The following is a 27,989-nucleotide window of genomic DNA, read 5'->3' on the forward strand; positions in this document are numbered from 1 at the left end:
TGAAATATATAGAAGTATACAAGTAAAATAAAAGTAAAATACAAAACAAAATATATATGTAAATATACAACACACATGCATACACAACACACAACAACACTGACAAATCAAATACACAAAATATTAAATATAGACAGAGTGCAAAAAGCAAAGTGTGTGTATGAGTGCAGAGCAAATGAAATGAAATGTGTGTATGTGTGTAGTGCAAACAAATGAGATGTGTGAAGTGCAGATCAACATAGTGTAAGTATTCAGTTATTGCACTATGATCTGGCAAGAGGTGATCTGTTGTAGAGCCTCATAGCCGTCGGCAGGAATGTTCTCCTGTATCTGTCCTTGTGGCAGCGGAGCGTGAGGAGACGTCTGGAGAAAGTACTCCTCTGTCCCTGTAGGAGGTGGTGGAGAGGGTGGTCCGGTTGTCCAATATGGACACAAGTTTCTTCAACGTCCTCCTCTCCACCACCTGTTCCAGGTGCTCCAGCTGGCAGCCGATGATGGAGCCAGCCTTCCTAACCAGTTTGTTGAGACGGCTGGTGTCACCGGCTCCGATGCTGCTCCCCCAGCAGACAATGGCAAAGTGCAGTACACTGGCGACAACCGACTGGTAGAATAACTCCAGCATCTTGCTGCACACGTTGAAGGATCGAAGCTTTCTCAGGAAAAAGAGTCGACTCATCCCCTTCTTGTACACAGCGTTGATGTTGGCCTTCCAGTTCAGTCGGCTGTCGATGGAGACGCCCAGGTACTTGTACTCCTCCACCATGTCAGAATCAGAATCAGAATCAGAAACAGGTTTATTGCCAAAGAATGTTCATATTAAAACACAAACAAACGAGGAACTTTTTTTGGCGGAAGGTGCAAGAATCGCGCACCAAGACACCGAGGCGCCGTCCGCGGCGCCATCTAGGAAAGGGAGGATGAAAGATGACAGCATAACATGAGGGAAGAGAGGCGAGAAAAAGAAAAAGAAAAAGCCACCCCCCGACTATGCCCCTAGAGGGCATAGTCGGGGGGTGTCCACGTCCACTCCCAGGACACTCAGAGGTGTAGGAGCTGTCGCCTTCCTCCTGAAGTCCACCACCATCTCTCTGGTCTTGGCCACGTTCAGCCGCAGGTGGTTCTCATCGGCCCACTTTACAAAGTCACTCACCACTGCCCTGTACTCCTCCTCCCGTCCATCCCTAATACACCGACCACTGCAGAGTCATCAGAGTACTTCTGCAGATGGCATGACTCCGTGTTGTACTGGAAGTCACTGGTGTACAGGGTGAAGAGGAAGGGAGACAGAACAGTTCCCTGTGGGGCTCCAACATCACTGACCACCGTTCCAGACAGCACACGCCCCATTCTGACAAACTGTGGTCTGCCTGTGAGGTAGTCAGTGATCCAGGAGATGGTGGACGCATCCACACCGACCACCCGCAGCTTCTCACTCAGCAGCAGTGGCTGGATGGTGTTAAATGCACTGGAGAAGTCAAAGAAAGTGACTCTCACAGAGACACCGGTTCCATCCAGGTGCGACTGAGCTCGTTGCAGCAGGTAGATACTGGGATCATTGCGAGCTCTAACACACTCAATTGGCAGGAATAAAAAGTTAATTTGAGGCCATCGATTACCTAAGTGGGCTCTTACTTGGACCATTAACCCCCCGTTAATATTTCCCCCTCTCACTTCAGTATCTCTTCCACTCCCTGGTTATCAGCTGTATATACGGTATGTCTTAGACTGAAGTGGCCCTAATCTGTTGAGCATGACTTGTGAACATCACCAGTCACAGAGAATCTGATCTTTATAATTCTGATTTGTACCACTTTGATGTGGTCCTAAATCAGATACAGGTTTGTGACCTGATTCTGAAGAGTCATATCAGAATTCATGCGACTTTTACATCCCTCTAGATCGACATCCGTCACAGTTCTGCTGTGAAGCCTTTCCCATTATGATCCCCTCACTGCTGGTTCCGACTCACACAGCTCTGTACAGAAGTAGCAAAAAACCTTTATTTCTGCTCGTTCTCCTCCTCCTCACCATCTGCTCTTAGATTGTTCACCCCAAAGGGACTTTGTCATTCTTTATACTGTCTGTCTCACAGAAACGCAGAATATGTCATTTTGACCACACTCTTAGGAGTAAAAAAGTTTGTTTCATAACAGATATCCAGACACACATGTCAGACTAATGGAAGCTCTGCTAGCTACCACCATCCATGAGCTAATGGTGGTTTCATTTGATTGGTACTGTTTGCCCCTAATCTTATTAAATTGAATTAAGTCATTTAAAATATATTTGCATTCACAGGAAGATACAAGATATACTATTGAATAAATAATTAATTAATTGGGGGTCCAAAAAAACCCATATAACAATAGATTAATTCAAACAACTAAAATATTTTTCTTTCACCATTTCCTTGACTTTGACCTAAGGGTGTCGTTAGAGGAAAGTGGGGTCAATTTAAGTTATAATTCTCTGTAGGACCATTTTTTGCCAATATAAGGAGAAAGCAGTTTGAATGGATAGTTTTGCAGCTATGACAAAACAGGGGAAATGAGTAGGCAGATGAAGAAATTGCTTAGCCCTACAGCCAATGAAATGGCAGAAAAAGACTACTTTATTTTGAAAAGACGCCAAAAATGCTCCCTTTTTACAGAATGTTAAAACTCCAGTCATCCTCCAGCACAGGAGCCACTCTATCTGTTCTTTTTTGTCCTCCTTCCCTTCACCAGCCTTTTGATTTATGATATGGCAGTCCGCACACATTTCCTCTAAACCTGATCATATTGTGCAGTCGCAGCTCACAACCTGAAGATTGATTTGAACCCATGCCCTCAATAACTTGGCTCCCGCAGATGGATCTCAACAGTTTGCTCTAGTGTGCTTGTTTCTATGCAAAGAGGAGTGTGTCTGGGTACCAGCCTCTGAAGTGCATATTTCTTCATTCATCAAGGTGCCGCTCGATCTCCGGCCCCACTCGCATGCTTCAGTTTGTCTTTTGTGACCTGAGAACTCAGACTTAAACTGAGAGTGTGTACAGCATACACGTCGAATACCTGTGTTTTGAAAGGAAAACACAGGTTGTGTGATACATGCCAAATTCTAACTCAAAAACTGCACCCACTTATTCACACACGTCTCACACAAGATTCAATTCAATTGAGTTCAGTATATTTTGTATAGCCCAAAATCACAACTGTTGCCTCAGAGGGCTTTACAATCTGTACACATACGACATCCTTGTCCCTGCAGGACCTCAAATAGGATCAGGAAAAACTCCCAAAAAATAGAAAAAAAACATACACAGGGAGAAAAGAGACAAAACCTTCAGGAGAGCAACAGAGGAGGATCCCTCTCCCCGAATGGACAAGAGCAATAGATGTCATGTCTACAGAATGAACAGTGTTAGAGAGTTACAAGACATTCAATGATTATTACAGAAATTATGAATAATTAGTAGTATGCATGGACCACGATCCAGATTTCCACAATTCATGTAAACAGAAGGAGGAAGAGAGGAGTGGCATCAGCATGGCCATGGCAGTAGGCAGGGCCAGGGGACTGGCCCATCAGGCAGGAGGCATCGCGAAAGAGGCTTGGCCAATGAGGCATGAGGCCCGGCCCTTGAGCCAGGAGGCACAAAGAAGGAGGCAGGGCCAATGAGGAAGGAGGCTAGGCCATTGTACTACAAGCTCCTTATGATATGATGGTGCATCACCAATTAAGGCGTGTGTGAGTGTGTGTGTGTGTGTGTGTGTGTGTGTGTGTGTGTGTGTGTGTGTGTGTGTGTGTGTGTGTGTGTGTGTGTGTGTGTGTGTGTGTGTGTGCATGTGCGTGTTTGTCTGTGTCTGTGTGTTTGCGGGTGAAAATGTGTGAATAGTTTTAACAGTTGTTAAAGAGTGACAACGTATATGTAGGTTCTCGCAGAAGTGAAATATGAACATATTATATAGTGAAAGATTACTGTCAACACAGTCTTCCTTTACAGAGAGATTATTAGTATCGTACGACAGTGAACAGTCTATCAGCTACAGTTCTATGGCTCCAATGTTTCCCCAGCCTACAGCACCATGCATGCTTTTTTATATACTGTAGCTCCACAGTTTAATTAGAGTAAGGCTAAATTTAGGCATAACTGAGGGCGGGGCCATGCACTTTGAGTAGTGCTATGAGATTGCCACCCACTTGATTCCTCTGATGCGTCACACAGGCTTCAGCTCCACCTATTTGCCTATTTATAGAGTTCCATCACTCAAATAGTTGTTGCTATGTGAGTAAAAAATAGAGCCAGTATATTTCTGTTTCTGTCTCCTGGGCCTGCTTGTGTTGACGCTGATGAGTCCTGTTGAGAGAGAAGCTCTCCTTCTGGACTGATGAGCTTAAATATGTCCTCTGCCAGGCTGCACTGTACTACAGCAGCCTCCCAAACAACACCCCATAGAGACAGTAAAGACTTCATGTGTGTGTAAGCTAAGCGGCTGGGTCTTAGCGGTTCTTTTTTATTCCTTCCATTTTCATTAAAATGGATGAATTATAAAAAATGATATTTATATTTTTCAAAAAGTCGTAATATTGCACTGTATTTCTTGACACATTTTTCATATCCCAAATTTTTAAGCTGGTACACCTGCTCTATAATGTGTGAACAGTGTTACACAGCACAGATTGCAGTCAAGTGCGCCCGAGCCAGTGCGCCTGCCAATGTCGTGGCCGAGCCCATCAGGCCCTCTGTGGCACACAAGCACACAAGGTGTGATGAGCAAGAATATGTTTCACCATACTTCATAGATGGGAGTATTGGAGGGTGTTGCAATCATTTCTGATTACATTCAGAACCGTCACCCCTTTGAAACACACGGCTCAACCCATCATCAATCACACACCGTTTAAGGAGATCTTTGTTATAACAGTGTGGTCACATATTTTAAACAAATTTCATTATTTCTGAAGCTGTTTTAAAATGTTTCATTTGATGATTTTTCACGTGCGAAAATAGTTTCTGACAATATTGGAAGGAAATAGTTTCATGCCTATTGCTCAAACACACAAAAAACTAGGAAGGACTCGCTGAGATTGCAGAGCTTTGCCAAGGCAAATCCCTCCAAAAAGGTAATGGGTTCTTCCCTGGCTGGTACTCTTCCACCAGGTTTCATGAAATACAGACCATTAGATTGTCTGTCTTCCTGTTGGAAAAAAACAGACAAAACCAGCAAACATACCTAATCACCTTAGCGGGGGTAATTATGATTTTTAAGATAACTTTCTTCTCATTCTTGGAACACCACTATAAAATCGTGTTTGTGATCGTGTTTGTGATCATATCACTTGTACTGTAATACAAAATGTGGAGCTTCTGCAGTCTACCTGTGTGTCGTCTTTGAAGTGTTGGCGGTGAGGAGAAAAAAATAACTTAAAGATTCACCAATCCTGCCAAACACTACTCAATAAGCAGCTTTGGGGTGCCGCACGTTTGTTCCATAACTTAAGTACTTATTGAAACATTATCCATATTGTGTCCTACACCTAACCAGATACTTTTATTGTTGAAACCTAAAGTTGTTTTGTTTGAAAGTTTAATTGTCACCTTCCCGATGAGGGAGGCGCTGTGTGGCCCGTCAGAAGCATTTGACGGTAGTAATAGCGGCTGTTAAGGCACAGTTAGTAGGATGATAAGAATTGAAGAGGGTGCACCTGCTGTCTTCAGCCACTAAATAGGCTGCAATGTATTCGCTCGGGGGAAATCCTCCATCTCAAAGAATTCATGAAATCATCACATTCGTGTTACAGGAACCAATTGGGCCCATCAACTCGGTAGAACTTGGAAATTACGCTTTTACTACCTTGCATTGCACCGCAGCCTCTGATTTAAATAGATGGCAGTTGTAAACAGATATCATTGCCTTTTATTTGCTTATTTACGGTGCTGCCTGCCCCCAATATTTTCATCACACTCAGCTAGAGGCAACAATGAGCAAAAAATTTCTATACGCAAAAGACAGAGGGTTGAAAGGAGGAGATGCTGAGCACGGACAGAGGCGTAAAAACAACACTCATGGACATATCATGACACATATTGTCTGGAAGTCCATACTGCCTATTAGCAGAAAGGTATAAGCACTCCTCTAATCACACTTTTGGCAATATTGGTACAAAGGCTTTTGCTTCAAATGAAGTGAATCTTTTTTGTAAGTTACTGAACTGTGTGGCCGCTTGAATACATTATTTGGAAAAGCAGGCACATTCTCACTTCATAGGCATTGTATTAGCTGCTCTGTTTCTTAAAAGTATACAAGGCAAAAATGACAGCACATTACTATAAACACAAAGCCTTATCTTCAAGCACTATTTACAAAACCTCTGAATCCTCTTGCAAAATGTAACTTTCGCCTCAAAACAGTTTTACCTGTGCTCAAAATCAAGCTTTCGCTTCAAAACAGATTTACCTGTGCTCAAAATCAAACACTGCTCTCAAATCATAAACAAAGTGATCAAAATAATATACACTATCAAATAGTCAGTAAACAATACACCTATAAATAGAAAACACATTGTTCACAACATATAGATTTCAGGGAGAAGTAGATGTTTAATCTCAAAACAAATTTCATATGAACGAAAACCAGTTCTATTACAGTAGCTAAAAATGTATCAGAAATTACTACTGTGCTTTGCTCTTTGCAATTTCTTTTGTTCTTCCTCCTCCTTGTACCCCTACAGTATGTTCACAGTACTGTACCCTGCATCTCACACACGTTCCCTTTGGCTTTGTGAGACTGTAATTCTTGTTCTTTGTTGATATGAACCTGCAACCAGTCAACATCTATTGAGCAGTCAGTACTGTTACTGTAGGCCATACCATTTTTTTATTGTACATTATACAGCCTACAATGCACTGTAGGTCTACTACAGTATACAATACGACAGTAAAGGGATAACAATCTAAGGAGTCAACATGTCATCAATGTGCTTCTTCTTGTCTTTGGGTCAGGCCAGAGCACTTCGTCGACATCACAAGCAACATGGTCTCTCCTGAGGCAACGGGGAAAGAAGCCTCTTGTGTGTCTCTTGAAACAGCTGCATATAGCATAGTACAGTAAATTTGCAATTACAAAAATACAGTAGCATACTGTACCTGTTCTCTTCTTTGAATATCCTCACTACGGTGGACACAGAAAATCGGCTCAAATTGGGGTCCTGCTTCCCTCATTGTCAGTCCGTGGACTATAACATGGTCTATGACTGTTGCTCGAATTTCATCAGATATTTCCACTCTTTGTCTTCCTATTCATCCTCCTCTTTCTTGCGCTCCTCCTCTTCCTCCTCGTCGCCCACCTCGCATACGCACTTGTCCTCATCCTCTCACATTGTTTCTTCTATCCATTCTCAGACTTTCTCCTTCCCACCTTCAACAATATGTTTGCTCTCTAAACTGGCTTATATTGGTTGTGTTACATCATTTGATACAAGTTAAATCAATTTTGAGTGATTGTGTTTAATCAATAACATGTGTTCTCTATTTGTATTTGATTTTTTGCAACTTGTGTTTAGCAGTATGGATGACATGTGCCTTAGAGGGCAGAATGTGTTTTGAGACTGAGAATGTGTTTACTGTGTACATACATCTACTGATGCCTAATCTGGACACATCTTCAGTGATGTTCCTGGGATCATTGGACGTTTCGGGTCTTTCAACATCATACGCCCTCCTCCAGGTGACCCAGCCGGGGCTGATCAGACCCCAGCTTGTGTCCAGATGGCTAGCTAGCTACCATGACTCCATGGCTCCCCTCTTTTGAGCCACAGCCATCTTGAGGCTCTCTCTGCTGCAGTGGTTCAGTACAGGGACTCAAGCGATCCGAAGGTGGCTAAAGCAGGGATCCAAGTGAGGACTGGCAGGAAATGGAGGGCTCTGCAAGGCTGCGTCACAGGAGCCTGGTGGGAGTGGTCACACGAGGTCCAGCAGGGCTAGGACCCTTTCCAACTCCCCAAATGAACACCAGGGGGAAGGAAGGGCGACGACTTGCTCAGGAGGAGGTGAAAGCAGCAGTGGAGGAGACGAGAACCTGCTTTGCTGAAAAGTCTAAGTGAGATCTGCAAATTGTGTTTTACCATGTCAAATAGTTTAAGGTATTGACAACAGACTGCACAATTAGCTACATGATTTCAAGCAACTGAGAACTTTGTTCAGCCAATGGGTTTTAGTATTTTAGCATTTGAGAAAAACTGTAATAATAATAATAATAATAATGCATTACATTTTTAAAGCGCTTTTCGAAGTACTCAAAGGCGCTTGATTTTTTTATGGAAACCAAGTGTCATAAGCACCACTTGACTCCAGTCATGAAATACTGGAAAAAGAGAACCCCATTTGCCTTTTTATCAAAAAAAGCTATTTAGCATGAAGACATCCTTAGTAAGTCTCAGTACTGAGTGCATTCATTTCTGGATGACCTTGAGGTCCATTTGAATGGGTTCCATACTTGAGGGGCTGTTTTTCACATTAAAGGTAGCAATTTCAAAGCGTAGATACTCAGCAGGAGAAAGAAATGTGTGATGAAAGGTATGGTTTCAAGACATAGTAGACCTCATACCACTTCATTCTGCTCTAAATCCAATACCCCAAATGACGGTAATTAGGCATTAGGCCGACACTGCTAAACCACCACTGAGCTCCTTCCAATTTAGCACAGTGCACACCACTTGAGGAAACATTAGCCTCAGCAGTTATGCAGCAAAGCAGAATTCATTAAATTAAGACATTGTCAGACATTAGGTTGTTCTTTTTATATGTGAAAACATATTCAGAGGAAAATGACTGTAGCTATTACAATAAGCAACAACTGGTTTCAATTATGTGATGTGTGTATGATATCACATAACACAGTATATCAACAAACCCACAGAGTGGAACAAGAAGAAATGCAACATATTTTCACATAAATAATGTAAATGTGAATCAGCTTGTATTGTCACACATGTGTCCAGTGCACAACACACAAAGCAAAATTCAGCCTCTGCATTTAACCAATCCGAGCCTCCTAGGAGCAGTGGGCAGCTACTGTACAGCACCTGGGGAGCAGTTTAAGCATCCGCTGGCTTGCTCAAGGACACAGTCTCTTTAAGCCAAGGTCTAAGACTGCCACAAGAACCAGTCTCCTGAAAGCTAGGTTTCAGAATGGCCATAAGGCCCACTCTCCTAAAGCTTAGGTTTATGAATGGCCACAAGGCCCATTCTCCTAAAGCTTAGGTTTAAGAATGGCCACAATGCCTACTCTCCTAAAGCTTAGGTTTCAGAATGGCCACAAGGCCCATTCCCCTAAAGCTTAGGTTTATGAATGGCCACAATGCCTACTCTCCTAAAGCTTAGGTTTAAGAATGGCCACAATGCCTACTCTCCTAAAGTCTGGTGTAAGAATGGCCACAAGGCCCAATCTCATAAAGCCTAGTTCTGGACCTAGCAATGAATAAAAAAGGCCTACAATCTCTTTGTCTGAATCTGAAAATGACAAGAAAAAACAATATGTTTGATTAACCGAAAGGACCCAAATTGTTTAGTCTATATGCTCAAACAATTTTCAAAAGATTATTATCCTTTTTGTCTAGATTTTAGAATGACATGTAGGCCAGTTCTCTTTCTGTTGGTTCTGAACAGGTAAAGAAAAGCAAAACAATACCAAAGTTCCTCATCCTCCCCTCTCCCTGTCTTACACCATTTACTGACGAATTTGTCTTCGATGTAATTAGTAACTCTGCACTCCGATGTGTCTTCTTTGAAAGAAGTCCAACAATTACATCCATAATACAATTGATTTATCCGCAGTTAGTGCTGCCAAAGGCAAGGGGGCTGAGTCTCGGTAAGACACAGAAGGAGGTTAAGGAAGTCAGGAGAAAGAGGATACAGAGTGAGGGTTCTTTGATGGATGGCAGTAGGAGGAAGGGACAGTTGATGGTAGCTAGGAGAGAGAGAGAAAGAGAAAGAGATAGAAAGAAAAGTGGCAGTAGAGAGAAATATGAGGACATGTCACATTGTACCACGGTGTCTTTCTTTCGGATTTGTCACTGCAGTGGACTGTCCCGGGAGAGAAAGAGGGAGATGGAGCTCTGGGGAGAAATGGAGAGAGAGAGAGAGAGAGAGAGGGAGAGAGAGAGAGATGCAGGATTTGAAGGGGGATAAAGTGGTGGATAGAGAAAGAGTAGGACATTGTGATGTGAAGCCCGGTGGCTGAGGATCTCAAGGGACGAGCCTGTGGGCTTTTCAGAGAGAAACATTAATAATGAAACGCTAATTCCCTCTGTCCTCCTTTCTTTTTCTCCTCCTCACTGTCTCTCTGTATGTCATTTTTTATCTGTGTCTCCATGGCTGCCTTTATTTCTCTTAATCTTTGTTCTTTTACACACTTTTTTTTCTCACACACTCTTTCTTGCCTTGTTTCAAAAACAAGCTCTTTATTGCAGTTCCAGTTATTAACTTCTGCTATTTGGAATGATTACACAGTGTTTGTGTTGTGTTGTGTGTATGTGTGTGTGTGTGTGTGTTGTGTGTGTGTGTGTTTTTTGAAGTTAGAAACTGTCTAACTTTGCCACAATTAAACTTTTTCTCTTCCCTTTAGATTACTTTATAGTTCCCTTTCTTCATCAGCTGTACAAGCTCCACAGGGGGGCGGTCACATAGCGACTAGTGAAGAGAGAATTGTTTTCTGATGGAACACCACCTCGCTCCACAGTGGTCATACAGTCTCCTGGTGTTTTTTTAGCTGTGCATTAAAGTGTAAATACTTCAAACTGGCAACAGGACCCCCCGTTTCTTCTGAAAGAAAAATAAATAAATATTCTACTTACCTAATTTATGTGCGCTCATTTAATTTCAGCTCAGTGGGAGAGTTTTTTACTGCGTTTTTCAGTCCCAACTCTCATGTGAGTTTCTCTCCTCGCTCTCTCTCTCTCTTTGTGTTTCACCGAGGGTGGGGCTTTGCACCGGACAGCCTTCAAACAATTGTCAGTCCGCTCTCCACCGATAGAGTGCTGCAGAGACGTTTGTTTTGTAGGCCAACCCCAGAAGTTAACATTGCTATGGTTCCCTAAATAAAAATACTTTTTATTGATTTGATTGTAGATTATTACAGAGAATAAGCTGTGTTGCAAACACAAGTTTTTGATACTGACATATTTTATATCATAGAACAAAAAGTTAAAGTTAAACACCAACCTTACTTCAAGCATCAAATCAAAAATCCATTAAAAAACCATTGACTTTGAAAAAAAGGGACCAGAAGTGAAGTTGAAGCTGAAAGAAACATTTGAAATTCATTTGTGGTGTATTATTCGGGAGATGCAGTGAATTCAACCAATTATATGGTAAATGGACTGTACTTCTTTTCTAGTCTTCTGTACACTCAAAGCACGCTCAACCTACTTGTCATTCTTCACCCTTTCACACCCATTCATACACTGATGACAAGAGCTACCATGCAAGGTGTCACCTGCCCATCAGGCCCATCTAAAGAGTCATAAACCGCAGGAATAGCCTGCAGGAGCAACTTGCAGTTAAGTCTCTTGCCTAAGGACACATTGACATGACATCTATTACATCTGTCCATCCGGGGAGAGGGATCCTCCTCTGTTGCTCTCCTGAAGGTTTCTTCCCTTTTTTCCCCGTGAAAGGTTTTTTTCTATTTCTTGGGAGTTTTTCCTGATCCGATGTGAGATCCTGGGACAGGGATGTCGTATGGGTACAGATTGTAAAGCCCTTTGAGGCAAATTTGTAATGTGTGATATTGGGCAATACAAAAAAAACTGAATTGAATTGAATTGAATTGACATGGACTCGTGGAGTTGGGGATTGAACTGGCGATTAAAAGACGCTCTACCTCTAAGTCACAGTCACCCCAGAAGAGCTAAAGAGCTTAAAACAGAAAAATCAGTCAGCCACTTGGCTAATTCATGCAGTGTAAAAGGCACATAGCACACCCCCCCATGATCACATCACTTTCAGTGACTACTCCCATCAATTGTCTGGTAATTACAACTTGTGTATGGTACTTATTGGCACAGAAGCAAGCAGCACACCCGCAATTCTTTGGACAAAGAGGGAAATTGGGAGAAATTCGATATGAAGTGCAGAGATACATCCTGTTATTCCGGGAAGTGGTATCTCTAAAAGCAGCCACAACACTTGTTTTGGTGGAAGCAGGAACAATCTGGAGCATTTCACTTTGGTCTTTGCCCAAGAAGAAGTTGTTATCCTCATGTCATCATGAGTGACTAGACAGCGCCTTCACATTTGTGTTGCGTCTGTCCAATGAGAGCTGCTGCTCAGAAGGAAGCAGCAGTTCTGCTGGCCAAAACTAAAGTTGGAAGTGAGCAGCAGAGACAGGTTAATTAGCCAGTACCTGTCCCCTAGAGGATGTAACTGCCTCCATAATCATCTGTTCTATGCATCATGGCTCACAGTATCATGTGTGTGTCGCAAAGCTATGTAAGTAAATAGAATGAAAAAATATTTGTGTTTCCCCTTGTTTAAAGGGGACATATTATGAAAATTCCACTTTTTTAGTGCTTCTATACGTTAATTTGGGTATCTGGCATGTCTCCCAACACAAAAACGCTGGAAAAAAACAACTCACGCGGCTTGTTGTGGTTCCTCTATGTCAGAAACGATATGCTTGAGTGCGTCAAATGGGATCACCACCAACGTCTACGTAGATTTTGAAGCACGCCCATGTAGGGAGTCTGGCTACATGGCCTTGGACCACCCCCCACCACCACTCGACCCACCCAGTTTAAAGACGGTTCGGTGACCTTAGCCAATGTACAAACCAAGAAAAATGTAGAAGTGACAAAGTTAACTTACCATTCAGAAACGTCCTGTTGGGCCCTAACTTCTCGAACTTGTTCGGGAGCCTCTTCTTGTTCAGGGTCTGACTCTGGTTCAAAACGATATGGTTGCACGACGCTATCTTCATCTGCAGTAGCCATATTTCTACAAAGGTAATGGCTAGCTGGGCAGGCAGCAGCTAGGCGAGCGCATCTCGTGGAGGAGGGGGAGGGGAGAGGGGGGAGGAGGGAGCTGGCTCATTAGCATTTAAAGGAACAGGCACTCAAAACAGGTACATCTGTGGGGAGGTGTTTTTGACAGGGTAAAAAGGGTGCTGTTTGAAATGATTCTTGTGGTATTTTGACCAAAATATGTTACAAACATTTCATTAAGACCCCAAGGAACCATATCAACTTGTGGAAAAATGGGCATACGATGGGTCCTTTAAGACAATTATATCAAACCCCCAAAAAACTGAGCCAACAAGTGTGTGTTTCCAAATCCAGGAGAAAAGAGGTTTTGGAGGGTCTAAGGGAGGAGGGGAGCCATGACAGCAGTCTTGGCAGTCTCTAAGCTGTTCATGCAGCATGTTGGATATGGATGCTGGCAGTGGCTTTGTTGAAGCTTGGGTTAGTTTGATTCATAAACAAGAAGCTGTTTTCTCTCTGTCGAAAACGTAGCACCTTTGCTGATGATGAAGGAAAACAATGGAATGTTCGAGACATTTTAAATTGTTTCACATATATTGAAGTTTGTATTTGTATTGCAAGTAATTTGAAGTATGTTCAAAAATGTTTTATCATGACATTAGGAGTAAATGTTGTTGATTGTAGCTGTATGTAGTCACCGTCAGTGGTTGTTGTTGTGCTGGTGGTTGTAACATTGTAGTGGCAATTTCAGTCCATAAGTATTCATTAAAAATAAAGCATATTATTCGTAGTAGCAGTAGTAGCATGGTTTATTTAAGCAGCAGCTTGTCGTAAGCAAATCAAAGCAAATTTTGTTTACACTATATGGCGCATTTCATTTAAGGCAGTGGCCTTTCTTTCACGCCCCACTTTGGAGGAAGAAAAATGTTCATGCCCAACCGCACAACAAAATGGTCTGTGCTGACTTTTTATTGAAATAACTCCTCCATCTGGGTTCTTTTAAATAATAGATTAAAACAATTTCAATCACTTTCAATTAAACCACATGTGCAATCACTTTGTGAGAACAATGCAAATAAAGTTATATATGTTCAAAAAGCACACTGGCAAAGAAATCGCTTACTGGGACAAAATGTACCTGTTTTCCACTAGATGTTAAGCTCTTGTTTTGAAGGGAAACAGGGGAAAAGTCTATCTCAATTCATGTTCAATGTTGACATTTCTTTTTTGAAGGGCAACAGCAGAAAAGCCGATCTCACAGATTTGATTTTGGCAAAATGCCAAGAATCAGTGAGTCGCCGATAACCTTGGCCATCGCACATGCGTATCCTGTTAACGCCGTAACGTAAACGTGTACACGAAGGTACAGGCATTTCAACGTATATTTAGTAATAACTTAGTTGTATGTCTGTGTACTTTGAACTTGTGTAATATGTGAAGTTCTCAATATAGGTATTTCTGCATTTCCTCCTGCGCTCCACCTGCACTACTGCGCCTCACTTCGAGGGCAAAGTTTGAGAACCACTCAGTTAAAGGAAGATTCTACGCTTTTCAGATTTAAAAAATATGTATATTTTCTGCAGTATATAGCCTACATATACACAGTGCGATACGTAAACAATGAGAACACTCCAATACTCTTCGACCCTGGGAAGTCCACACCTGAGCTAGTTCACCTGACGGTCCTTCATCCTGAATAAGTAGGTCAAAGAGTTAGTGTCGAGCAAGCCTGCTTGAGGTTTATTGACAACGAATGACTTTGTATAATATAATTCTGGAACTAACGGGGAGCCAATGCACAGATGTTTAGAACAGATGTGAGGTATTCCATCGATTAATTGGATAAGAAACATGTTTGCTTTTTTAATGAGCAATAGCAAATGTACAAGAGAAAATACAAGGTGGAGGAACTAATTGGTTTAATTTTTTTAAAGAAAGAGTTTATAATAATATCATCTGTGAAAACTCAACTAATTTAATAGAAAATATCTTTCTTCAGGACACGTCACTGTGACTTGAATGAGAATACCATGTCACATGTCATTTTTATTTGTATTCTTCCAGAGACTTAATCACAAATGGGGTGGATCAGAAAAGACTCAAACTGTAAGAATGTTTTTGAGTCATATTTGGTGTTTTTGAAGGGCATGGTGGATTTTGCTTATGTTCTACGTATTGTTTTTATACTGTATACTATTGATTTTATTGATTTTAGTCTACATGACAGCAATGATGCACTAATTGAAGACATGTGTTATTGTGACATCACACACTCTTGGAGTTGAGATGAAGAGGGCTTTCAAGAGCTCGTTGATTGCTGCTGTCTGTTACTCCGTATTTCACTGCAATTTTCTTCTCTCCCCTGTGCTTTGCAACACCTCCCCCCCACCCCTTCCCCACCTTCATCATTTCTATCGCACTTCTTTCTCATGATTTGCCAATCAAGATTTTTTTAACCAGAAATATTCATGCTTTAAATCAGTGGTTATCAACCTATTCTAGTCATGACAGCCACCTGCAAAACAGTGTTTGCTCATAAGCTCTGCTCCTCATTTGTTGCAATCAAAATATATATTGTTCTAAATGTAATGCTTTTGGTATCAAAAGTTAAACAGTTGTGTGTTTGATAACTGTAAGCCCCACTGCTAATCAAGTGGGCGTTTGTTTGTTCTGTGAAATGAAAGAATGTGACTACGGCTTCTAAACAGTCACTAATTTATGTTTTTAAATATAAGTTTTTGCCCTAACTTCATGATGCCCTTTGTAGCGATCCACAGGAATTGAAAGGACCGTAAATGAGAGAGAGAGATACAAAGCAGTGCATCGGTTTCTATACACATCCTCTGCAAATTTGTTGTGATTATTGCACATTGAAATAAATGTATAAAACTAATGCTTTGTTTGTGACGACAGATAAGTATAGAAAATTATATATATATATATATATAATTGTGTATATATATATATACAATATATATATATACTGTATATATATATACACACAATAATAAGCTAGCAGACCTGCCAATATATTTTTTTGTAGGAAAGACAAATATTACATTTTTGGATGCTGTTACTAGAAAAACAACACTATGCATCATGTTTGATTTAGATATTACAGAACATATAAACAGCGTTCTTAACCTTTAATTTATAAATACTAATACTGTGTGATGACCACTGTGTCTTGTTGTGTTCCTCAGGTAGGGGGGAAGGACAATCCTGCTGTGGACCCCATAATACACGGCCTGAAGGGAGTGGTCCACCATGGTGAGTGGCAGTCCTAGTGCCCAGTTACACAATGATATTGACTTATAAGAGAGCCATGCTTCTTCTAAGTGTATATATTTGAAACTGATGTCATCACACATGTTTTTAGCCTCTTTTAGTACATTGTTTTGGTCTCTCATTTAATCTATGGTTAAGTCCAGCCACGGTCCTTGTTTCTTAATCATTATACTGGTTTGGGATTTCCTTTTCAGTTACATAACTGCTAAATATGAGACAGGAGTAATATACAAACTCACTGGATGGTAAGCAACATTCAGATCAATCTACAAGGATGGACACATTATATAGAGACGGTATCTTCCATTAACACCAATACCAGTTTGGCTACTGAGTGCCAGAAGATGTAGAATCCTACAGTTTTCAGTTATAATGCTGTGTTAAAGCATTTGTCATCAGACACCAGGCTTTTGGTACAGTGGCCCACAATTACACATTCAGTGTTAAAATGTGGATTTAAGTTCAAGATGTCATTCACTGGGACACACACAGTGAGTTTGTCCAGTCAGGCCAGTTTTCAGCAGTTGAATTGTAAAACTTTGACACGGCATGTCAACCTCATTGACTGTACATCCGAGGAACTGCTGCTGTCAGCCAATCAGGTTTAAGTATTGTGAGGACTTCAGATTAGTTTAGTTTAACTAATTCAATTCAATTTGCTGTTGCATTTATCTGCAAACTATCATAGTAGACGAATATTCCTGTCGAGGGCGATGATATATTTGCAAACTGAACGTCCAAACATGAGTCCGGACGGGCTTTCCACACTGATGGGGCGGAGTATCTGAATTGTAAATTTGCTTTGCTAATTTTCTCACTGTGCTCAGGAGAGGATTGAAATTAGCACAGTAAATTAATTCAGCTAACAATGGCCTTATCAGTCTGAGCTATGGTGGCTTTATGGGAGAATATCCTAGTTTTTTTCTTTCATTGACTGCACAAAACACCCAAAGCAAAGGGAGGTTACAATAAGATCATGGGAAATTGTGATAAAAATATTTCTGGTAAGAGTAAAACATGAACATGAACTTAAATGGAATAAAAGTGTTCCCTTATCCTAGTGGGCAACATTACATTATAGTATATACAAAGTATTGTATAAGTAGTTTATTTAGGACAAAGAAATGACAGCAACGTTCTGATTCAATACAATTTGGGTTTTATTTTCATCATCATCTGCAACAACAACAACAAAAAACTGACTTAGTTGCTTCCTTAGTACTATACACTCTGTTTTTGCAAAATGTCAGACAGTGCAATTTATTTCGGAGGGAACCCTACATAATTCCCTAGTTTTTCTTTGAAATATGAGATTACTACTGTTGTTTGCGCTCACTTTCAATTTACTTTTCCAATGAAATGGTTTAGATAATCTGGCTAAACTGTATCATACAATACAATATAGGGTATGGTACAATACCTTGACCTTTTTCACAATATTATGACATGATGTACCTGACCTTTTTTTCTTTAAAACCCATCCAATAACTTCCTCTATCTCATTTACTTTGGTGGGTATAATGTTACCCATGAAAAACAATCTTTGCACACATCAGAATCAGAATCAGAAACAGGTTTATTGCCAAAGAATGTTTTCACAAACAAACAAGGAACTTTTTTTGGCGGAAGGTGCAAGATTCGCGCACCAAGACACCGAGGCGCCGTCCGCGGCGCCATCTTGGAAAGGGTGGATGAAAGATTACAGCATAACATGAGGGAAGAGAGGCGAGAAAAAGAAAAAGCCACCCCCCGACTATGCCCCTAGAGGGGTACAGTGTGGGAGCAGGAGAAACAAAAAACACCATTGCACATAAGCACATACATCTTAGACATGACTTGCAACGAGTAGGAAGGGGGGGAGGGGAGGTAATCCAAAGACTGGGCGATAGCCCCGTCATTGGGGGCAGAAGGTAACCAGCACCGACAAGCAGCCAGCCCGGTCCTTCGCCGTCACGGCGCCGGACGCAGACCCCGTCCTGTCACCCTGGGGGGGCAAAGCAGGCGAAGGCGTGGGATGGGGGGGGGGGGTAGTGAGTGCATTTCAGTGTGTTGGTTGTGTGTGAGTGTCCTGATGTATCGTCCTCCCCCAGTCCACAACAGACAAAGTTCCCAGACCGCAAGATGGTCGTTGCCATGGAGATGGCCTTGAAGGGTCCTGGGGAGAAAACAACCACAGGTGTCTGTGGATAGGGGGAAGGGAATGAGAGAGTCTCGCTCCAGTGATCTCCGGGGCAGTTGTTGTTCCAGTCACGCCCTTGGCCAAGGCCCGTCCTGGTAGAGGGAGCCGAAAGCAGATAAGATTGGGATTGTTTGGTCTTCCAGTAGCTGCATTTCAATTTTGCGCACCTACTATTCCTCCATTTTCCTCCCGTTTGCCAATAGGATTTCAAATCGATCCAATTTCATTTGCAGAGCCATCAGCTTCTCCACGATGTTGTCATTCTGATGGTTTAATGCCAAAGTCTGAGTGCCAACAACTCTGCCCAACGCGTCAATCATGTCGGGCAGCCTTAGGGGGCTTTTAACGGCTGTCACCATTTCCTTAATTTTCCGATAAGCCAGGGCAGCGCCAAATCCAAACAGCAGAAATCCTGTAATCAAAGTTCCGAATAGGTAGATGTCTTCTACGTCCTCCACGGAAAGGGCTGCTAGGCACAAGACACGCCACTTCCCCCACGCGTCCATCGTGTAACCAGCAACACTCGTCCCAGCAGGACAGGCAGTATGTGCGTAAGGGAATAATTGATGAATCAAGATCACAAAAGTCAGCTATAAATACTACATTTGTGTTACTTAATCACATTTTGTGTGAAAACACCTCAAATCTTGCACCCAAACATATCTATGCATAATTTGTAAGCGTCAACACTATGCAGTAGCTGATGCTTGTCAGAACAAAAATATCACGAGATGAGTTCAGCTAACCGTGATCCAGTCCCGTTGCATCTTTTAATCAGTCCTACAAAATAGAAAATGTGGTTATCAGACACAGTGTAACATCAGACTTTAAATCCTGGCTACCGTTAATTACAGGCAAGAGCTTTATATATAACATTAATCTGCTCATCTGGACTGCTGACCATCAATTACAGGAGGCAAAATGAGGGCCAGGTTCACAACATGGGCCGTGCTTTGGAGAAAGTGAATCTGCACAGTTTCGTGTACATGTGGAGAGTCAGGCGTTATTTTAATTCACAAGGTCACTATGAGGACATAACATGATGCTGTCCTCTGTACTGAATAGCAAAGAAAACAAGTTGAAAAACACAAGGTGGCAGGACCTTTGGGAAAAACATCGGATGTATAATATCGTACCCTATATTAACTGCAGTGTACTCTAGCTTTGATTGTACTCAAAAAGTCTAAGCCTTTTGCATCATTTGGTGCCTCAAATAGAACTATAACAACACAATAATTGAGGACTTCTGTGATGATTCGTTGTAAAGAATTTTAAGCACTGAATGCCCTGAGTCCAAGACAGTTGTCTCCTGCATGCAGCCCTGAAGTGCATCTCTCTCATGATCAAAACATTTATCCTGAAGCAATGTTCTGTCTTGTCCCCCCCCAAAGGGCCCCGCTCAACAGAATGGCTTCACAGTGAATTTCAGAGTTTCAGCATACACAAATAAAACTTTGATAAAATCCCACCGAATGGTACTTGCACTTTATCTCCTGCTCAGCTGGCTTGGAAAAACTACTGCGCCTCTATAATTAATCTAACACAAAGACCATTCAAGTTCAATCAAGGCCACATTCCTATCTCCCACAGGGAAGATGGTTGGTTAATATGGTCTTTCTCCGCCACTGCTACTCTATGGCGCAGCGGGTGGTTACATTTTTCACAGTGCTCTCTTCTCTTGTTGCCGGGCTTGTCTAGCGGACATGCACCGCAGGTCTGACTCTTCTGTCTTTGTACCCCATGCCTTGTTGCATTTTACATGAAACCTCGCTGGAACAAATGCCCTCTGACTAGTTAGCCATTGAGCGGCTCTGTGCCATCTCTGGGAATTCCGCCCGTTAAAAAGGCTGAGTCTGATTTACGTAGCGGACTCATGAAAGGCTTCGCCGGCGAAGAGAGGAGCCCATTGTTTACACAGCGTTTGTTGGGACTTTGGAGGCAGATGCAAAGACTGATAATGATGTGGTGCAATTATGGGAATTAAGAGATGCGAAGGGAGGAGGAAAAATGATCGCTCTCTCATGCTTTTCGTTTTAATGCTGATTCCAGTGAATTTTGTATTGAGACAGTGTCCTCACTATTTTAGAGATCATAATCATTGCTGTGAAATTTTTTCAAACACCTATCTGTACATCTCATCAATCAATTTTGAAAAAAGAGAATAGATTACAATCTTTATCATTAACAATTTAGAGATTATGATTGGAGGCACCACAACATAGAGCAGATGACAGTATGCCTTTGGACAAGTTCTGGTTAAAAGCATTGACAAATAACTTTCTTAAAAAAGTTTCAATAAACGATAAATCCCAATTTTAAAGCAGAATACTAATTGCACACCCAGAAACAGTGTATAGTGCTCTGGGTTTGGGATCACTTCCCCAGAAGAGGGAGTTCAATGTACAGTATGTGGGGGTCTTATTCATGAGTGAGGGTGAAATGGATCAGAAGATGGACAGGCCATTGTCTGCAGGGATTGTGCTGGACTATTTGGTAAAGAGGTTGCTGAGCCGGAATGTAAAGCTCTGGATTTACCAGTCCATCTACATTCCAACCCGCACCTATACCAAGGAGCTTTGTGTCGTGGAGATTGCCAATACAAGTGGACAAAATGAGCTCCCTTGGTAGGGTGGCTTAGCTCAGCCTGAGAGAGAAGTGCAGACATCCAGAGAGAGCTTGGAATAGAGCTGCTGCTATTTTGCATTGGAACTGGCCAGCTGAGGTGGATCTGGTATCTGATTAAGATCATTCCTGGACACCTCCATTTAGAGGTTTTCCTGGCATGTCCAACAGGTAAGATGTCTCAGGTTAGAACCAAGATGTGGAAGAGCGAGAAAGCATTACTTTGGTGAGGGACTTCTGGAGTACCCTGCAAAGCCTGCTGCCTCTCAGGTGGAACCTGGATAAGTGGAATATAACGGATGGAGGAATTGTGTTTTTTGATTTTCAATCAGCATTATGACAGGGCTCAATAGAAAGCATGGCCTTTTTGCCTCAAATGCAAGCCATGTTGCCTCAAATGCAAGCCAAATGCCACATCGGGCTTGTAAATTGTGCAATTTACTCAAACTCAAAAAACATTAAACATATTGGTATTTTTTTTGCAGCTGATGATGGAATTAGCATTCTAAGTATCCATTAGTAGTTTTGTTGACTGACATTGTAAGATTTTGGCAAAACTTCAGATTACTTTACTTAAATAAATCTTACAGATGACAATTAAATGTAATATCAGTTGCTATATGATAACCGCTACTAAAGACAACAATTTGGAAAGAGCAAGTAAACATTGAAGTGGGGCAAGTAGATTTTCAGACTAAGTTATATTATAATTTACTTTGCTTCAAATACATGACCAATAACATTGACACCTTTATTATCACATCACATTACAGTGCCAATAATCCACAGCAAATCATCAGGAAACTACCCATCGGATTATTTTGATACAACATAGAGAAGCTAACAGAATGTCGAAAGCGTTCATTCTTTATGATGAGCATTACTAGTTTTATCAAATTTCAGTGTCATCTATATATAGAAAGTATGTATTGAATTATAGCAAAAGAAAATAAAGTTAGTAAATCTTGTTCTTGAAGAAAAGGATGAAGGTTCTGGGAAGGGCACATGAGATTTATTCCTGGGAGTGCAGATAGTTTTCTCATCTCATCCAAACTCTTCTAAAACAACAGGCCTTTCAAGATGTATCCTCACATTGACATAATGCACAGCACAGCTGGAGATGAGGCATGTTTAAGATGCAGTGCAGTGCACCAGAAAGTCTCAAGGAAAGGTGTGCTGACCAAACCAAAACCTATAAATAAATTATTTGAACTCTAAAAGCCTACCTGCTATTCTAAAAAGGATTATCTTAAAATTGCATGGCATTACTAACAATTGGTATGTCAAACTGTTCCAGTACACTCTAAAATCAAGATAGAGGCTGTGAATAAAATCTTTTAAAAAATAACGCTATAAGAAAGAAAGGAGGACAGATACATCCCTGCCTGCCCCAAATTTCTGGAAATCCTATTGAGGATTGGATGAAAAAGAAGCTTAACATGCAAGGACTGTGGAACCACATCACATCTGATGTGAACGAGAGCGCTTTGGGATTAAACCCACATCAGCAAAGGAATAGTAGACATACTGGTACAGTAGTAGAGGCGAAGAGAAAAAGAGGGAAACGTAGACTTTCTCTTCAATTTCCTATAAAAGTGCCACAGGGTAGACACGGTACCTCAAATCAGGGGAAACCACCAGAAGCCTTGTACACCCTTTAAAAATTATTTGCCAATTCAGGGTCTCGCAGTGCCAAGTTAGTGGAGACTTTGTGCAGTGGAGACTTTGTGCTGTGAGTGAGATAATGAATTAATAGACTTGTAATATGTGCCGGTGAGGAGGAATCGCTTCAATTCAACACTGACACGAGAGCAGCGGGAGTACAGACACTTGAGTAAATAAACAGAGGAAATGACACAATGCTGACACAGAGAGATGTGTAAAATATACAACATAAAAATCTAGCTTTCTATCCATCTCTTAACTGTATTCTGCTGGACAGACTGGACATACTGGACACATACTAAAAAGTATTTAGGAAAAATCTTAGAACAGAATCCTCTGAAATCAAACTTGCATTGTTCAGATGAGAATTATTTCCCTCTTGTCCGCTTTTCTTCAGTTCACTGGACAGGATGTCAGACACCTTACAGAATCACAGACAACAGACTGTTTCAGCTGCTGCGGTCAGGCAGGCGCCTCCGTAGTCACGCTGCAAGAACAGAGAGACTGAGACGGAGTTTCTTTCCTCAGGCCATCAGGATTGTGAACTCCGACCTCACCAGGACCCCCACATAGACCCACACAACTGCCCCTCTTAGGCACACACACACACACACACACACACACACACACTTACTGTAAATATTGTGTTTTTTTTATTGTAAATAGTGTGTACTTGTTGCCCTTGCACATTCCTGCTGAGCATTGCCACTTTCATTTCACTGCACACCCTGTGTGTGTATGTGACAAATAAAACATCTTGAATCTTGAATCTTGAAAACATGCAGTTTCCAAATATAACACATGGAATCTGCATTTCAACTTTTCATCACAGGTCTAATAACTATTCAAGGTTAATGACTCACTGTAACCATTGAAGAACAATGTCTAACCTTAACAATAACAGATCATTATGTAACTTCAAATATTCAATGTAAATGCCTCACTTCAACCATTCAAGAATAATGCCTAACCTTAACCATTAAAGAACAATGCCTAACCTTAGCCAACTAAATAGTAGTGCCTAACCTTAAACATTGAAGAATAATGCCTAACCTTACCCATGAAAGAATAATGTATAATCTTAACTATTGAAGAACACGCCTAACCAAAACCATTCAAGAATAAACATACAATTGTTTTAATAATGACATTTTAAGATATCTTTGAATGTACAGTCCCTAAGTCCCTGTGCCCCTAGTAGCATTCAATTGGAGTACTACATTTGAACCCTTACTGAACAATTCAATTTCAATTACATTTATTTTGTACAGCCCAAAATCACACATTATGAATTTGCCTCAAAGGGCTTTACAATCTCTACACACATACAACATCCTTTGAATAATTTTAAATGTGATTTTTAAATTTTGCAACAGTTTATCCATCTGCCCATTATTACTGTGCTGGTATGAGTAACACAAACCAGGCATACCTAATTATTGTTGCTGTTTCCTTCTGCTTCCAATTTTACGTACGGTCAGATTGTTAAGGATTGTCTTCGACCCCAAGTGCACGACAACAGAAAGTGTTAACGTTTAGCCAAAAAACAGGGCGTAGTTTATTTGAAAGTTCTGAGAAACAAAAGAAAACTGCCTCCTTAATTGGCAGTGGAAAAAACAAGCAAACAAAAACTCACTGTCGAATAATCCACGGGAAAAACGTTCATCACTGATAATCCATATGAAACAAAAACTCTGATACAAAAAACTCCAGGGTTGTGTGAGCTTCTAGAACGAACTCGCAGCGAGCTACTGGCAGTCCTTCTATTTAACTCCCTGTGTAACGAGCTACAGCTGCGACGTTAGCAGAGTGGCTTCAGGTGTGCGCCGGAGCGCGCCCGGCTCGTCCTCATCGCCAGCTGCGCAACTCTCTAACAGCGCGCTCCGAGGTACCGGGTGTCTCGGGCTGAGGTGGGACCCCGGCTGGCTGAGTCCTAACAATAGCCTCCCCTCTACGGGAGCCACCTGGCGACTTGCCAGGCTTGTCGGGATGGGCCTGATAAAAGTGGGTCAGAAGTCCCGGGTCCATGATGAGCTGGCGGGACACCCAGCTACGTTCCTCCGGGCCATAGCTCTCCCAGTCCACCAGGAACTGGTACCCTCGTCCTCGACGCCGAACGTCCATCAGTTGGCGGACCCTCCACTGAGGGTGCCCGTCTACGATTGTAGGTGGAGGTGGATCAGGGGCAGGAGGCATCAGGGGACTGAGGGAGACGGGCTTAATCCTCGATACGTGGAACACGGGATGTATGTGCATGGAATTGTGCATGTGTACTGTATTACCCGGATGTGCGCCGCAGAATGGTCGCACTGATGAGAGCTCCGCCAAAACTATCTGGCGTTTTGTTTGTTTTGTTACTGTTAGTTGTTTGTTACGTTAATGTTGCAGTGTCGTTAATTCAATATGACCAGCAGACACTTATGGAGATCAGATTTGCACTCGGAGAGGACTACTACAATAACTTTAATTCAACTTTCCGGAGTGCGAGTTCGGACTGCAGCGGGCTCTTTGTTGTTCCGCCGTCGGATATACCCACAAGACGGAGGAAGAAAAAACGAGGCCGACGTGCTGGAGTTCTGGTTCGGAATCGGAAAAGGTATTTCAAACCTGCTCTACCATCCATACTACTTGCCAACGTTCAGTCCATCGACAACAAGATGGATGATCTGAATGCACGTATTAAATTCCAACGGGACATCAGGAACTGCTGTGTATTGGCATTCGTCGAGACGTGGCTCGTCCCGGAGATTTCCGACGCGGCAGTTACTCCGTTGGGATTCAGCATACACCGTCAGGACAGGACAGCTGATTCAGGCAAGCGCAGGGGCGGAGGGGTCTGTGTTATGGTTAATTTTTCTTGGGCTACGGACATAGCAGTACTAGCATCTCACTGCTCTCCAGTCCTCGAGCTGTTGACTGTAAAATCAGACCCTTCTATCTACCGCGGAGTTTACTGCAGTCGTTCTGAGTGTAGTCTACATTCTTCCCCAAGTAGATAAGGCTACTGCTCTGGATGAACTGTATGGAATTATCAACGGTCTGGAGAATGTGCACCCAGAGGCAGCCTTTATTGTGGTTGGGGATTTCAACAGAGCCAACATGAAGAAAGTCCTGCCTAAATACTATCAGCACATTGACTTCTTCACACGTGGAGATCAGACCCTTGACCATTGTTATCGACATTCCGGGACAGTTACAAAGCCCTCCACGCCCTGCTTTTGGTAAAGCTGATCACACCTCCATTCTTCTGCTCCCCGCATATAGACAAAAGCTAAAACAGGTCAGACCGGCTGAGAGGACAGTCCACCAATGGAGTGACGAGGGTGTGGCGACTCTCCAGGACTGTTTTGACAACACTGACTGGCTGATGTTTCGGGAAGCAGCAGACGGGGACATTAATGAGTACACAGACACTGTTTCCAGTTACATCCAATATTGCATTGAGGACATCGTCCCGAAGAAGACTGTCCGGTCTTTCCCTAATCAGAAGCCCTGGGTTGGCCTTGGGTCCGGACCCACCTTAGAGCCCGGTCTGCTGCCTTTAACTCCGGGGATCCTGATCAGTACAGGAAGTCCAGATACGACCTTTTGAGGGCCATCAAAGCTGCAAAGAGGACATACAGGAGCAAGGTGGAGTCTAGCTACCATGGCTCTGACCCCAGGCGCATGTGGAGTGGATTAAGAGCCATTACAGACTACAAGGGGAGGGGCTGCAGTGAGACCCAGTCCTCTGTCCTTCATCCAGACGAGCTGAATGCTTTTTCGCTCGTTTGAGAGGACAGTGACCCCCCTGCAGCGGAGCTACCTGAAGGCCCAACCAGTGGTGTGCCTACTATAACTGTAGCAGAGGTGAGGCGCTGCTTCAATAAGATCAACCTCGCAAGGCACCTGGCCCGGATGGCATATCAGGTAGGGCCCTCAGGGGTTGCGCTGACCAGCTAGCGGGGTCTTCAGCGACATCTTCAACCTCTCCCTCAGCCTGTCTGGACTCCCACATGCTTCAAACGGACCACCATCGTCCCTGTGCCCAAGATCACCAAGGTCACCTGCTTGAATGACTACCGCCCGGTAGCACTGACCTCTGTGATCATGAAGTGCTTTGAGCGGCTGGTCAAATCATTCATCTGCTCCTTGCTGCCTCCCACCCTGGACCCGATGCAGTTTGCATACCGGTCCAACCGGTCTACAGACGATGCCATAGCCCTGACCACGCACACCGCCCTCACCCACCTGGACAAAGGGAATACATATGTGAGAATGCTGTTCATTGACTACAGTTCAGCATTCAATACCATCATCCCCTCCAGACTCGTCTCAAGCTCGTGGACCTGGGACTAAGCACCTCCCTATGCAAATGGGTCTTGACTTCCTGACGGGGAGGCCACAGGTGGTGAGAATCGGTGACCGCACCTCATCTACAATAATCACCAACACAGGCACCCCCCAGGGCTGTGTGCTCAGCCCCCTCCTGTTCTCCTTGTTCACACATGACTGTGTAGCTACGCACAGCTCCAACCTCATTGTCAAGTTTGCTGATGACACAACCATTGTGGGCCTCATCACTGGCAATGATGAGTCAGCCTACAGAGAGGAGGTTGCTACCCTGACTACATGGTGTCAGGATAATAGCCTCTCTCTCAACATCAGCAAGACAAAGGAGATGATTGTGGACTTCAGGAGACGGCAGGTGGAGGAGCACGCACCCCTGCATATCAACGGTTCTGGAGTGGAGATGGTCAGCTGCTTCAGGTTCCTCGGGGTCAACATCAGCAACGACCTCACCTGGTCTGCTCACACAGACAAGGTGGTCAAAGCGGCCCGGAAGCGCCTCTTCTTCCTGAGGAGACTGAAGAAGTTTGGCATGGATTCAGTCATCCTCACCAATTTCTACAGATGCACAATAGAAAGCATCCTGACTGGGTGCATCACAGTGTGGTATGGGAGCTGCACAGCCAAGGACCGCAAGGCCCTACGTCGTGTGGTCAGGACTGCGGAGTTCATCATCGGTAGGGAGCTCCCAGCCCTGCAGGACACATACCGCACACGATGCCTCAGGAAGACTGGCAGGATCCTAAAGGACTGCCATCATCCAGCCTTCAGCCTGTTCACCCCGCTGCCTTCTGGAAGGCGGTACCGTAGCATCCGGTCTCGCACACAGAGACTGGAGAACAGTTTCTTCCCGAGAGCCATCAGGCTGCTCAATGGACACTGACACACGATCGACACTTTTGCACTCGACACTTTACACTCGTCACTTTACATACACTGTCACTTTCAG

At 42.8% G+C, this 27,989-nt stretch overlaps 1 protein-coding gene across 2 annotated transcripts in view; it reads left to right on the top strand.

Moving 5' to 3' along the window:
* The window catches only part of LOC130207796 (receptor-type tyrosine-protein phosphatase gamma-like), a 473,173-nt gene that overhangs the window by 332,535 nt on the left and 112,649 nt on the right, over positions 1–27,989 (top strand). For both annotated transcript variants that reach the window (XM_056436504.1, XM_056436503.1), the window contains exon 6: positions 16,161–16,227. In XM_056436504.1, coding sequence (XP_056292479.1) covers positions 16,161–16,227 — 67 coding nt within the window. The remainder of the gene's footprint in view (positions 1–16,160; positions 16,228–27,989) is intronic.

The sequence above is a fragment of the Pseudoliparis swirei genome, chromosome 18 (genome assembly GCF_029220125.1).
Source record: "Pseudoliparis swirei isolate HS2019 ecotype Mariana Trench chromosome 18, NWPU_hadal_v1, whole genome shotgun sequence".
In the NCBI taxonomy this organism is placed as follows: Eukaryota; Metazoa; Chordata; class Actinopteri; order Perciformes; family Liparidae; genus Pseudoliparis; species Pseudoliparis swirei.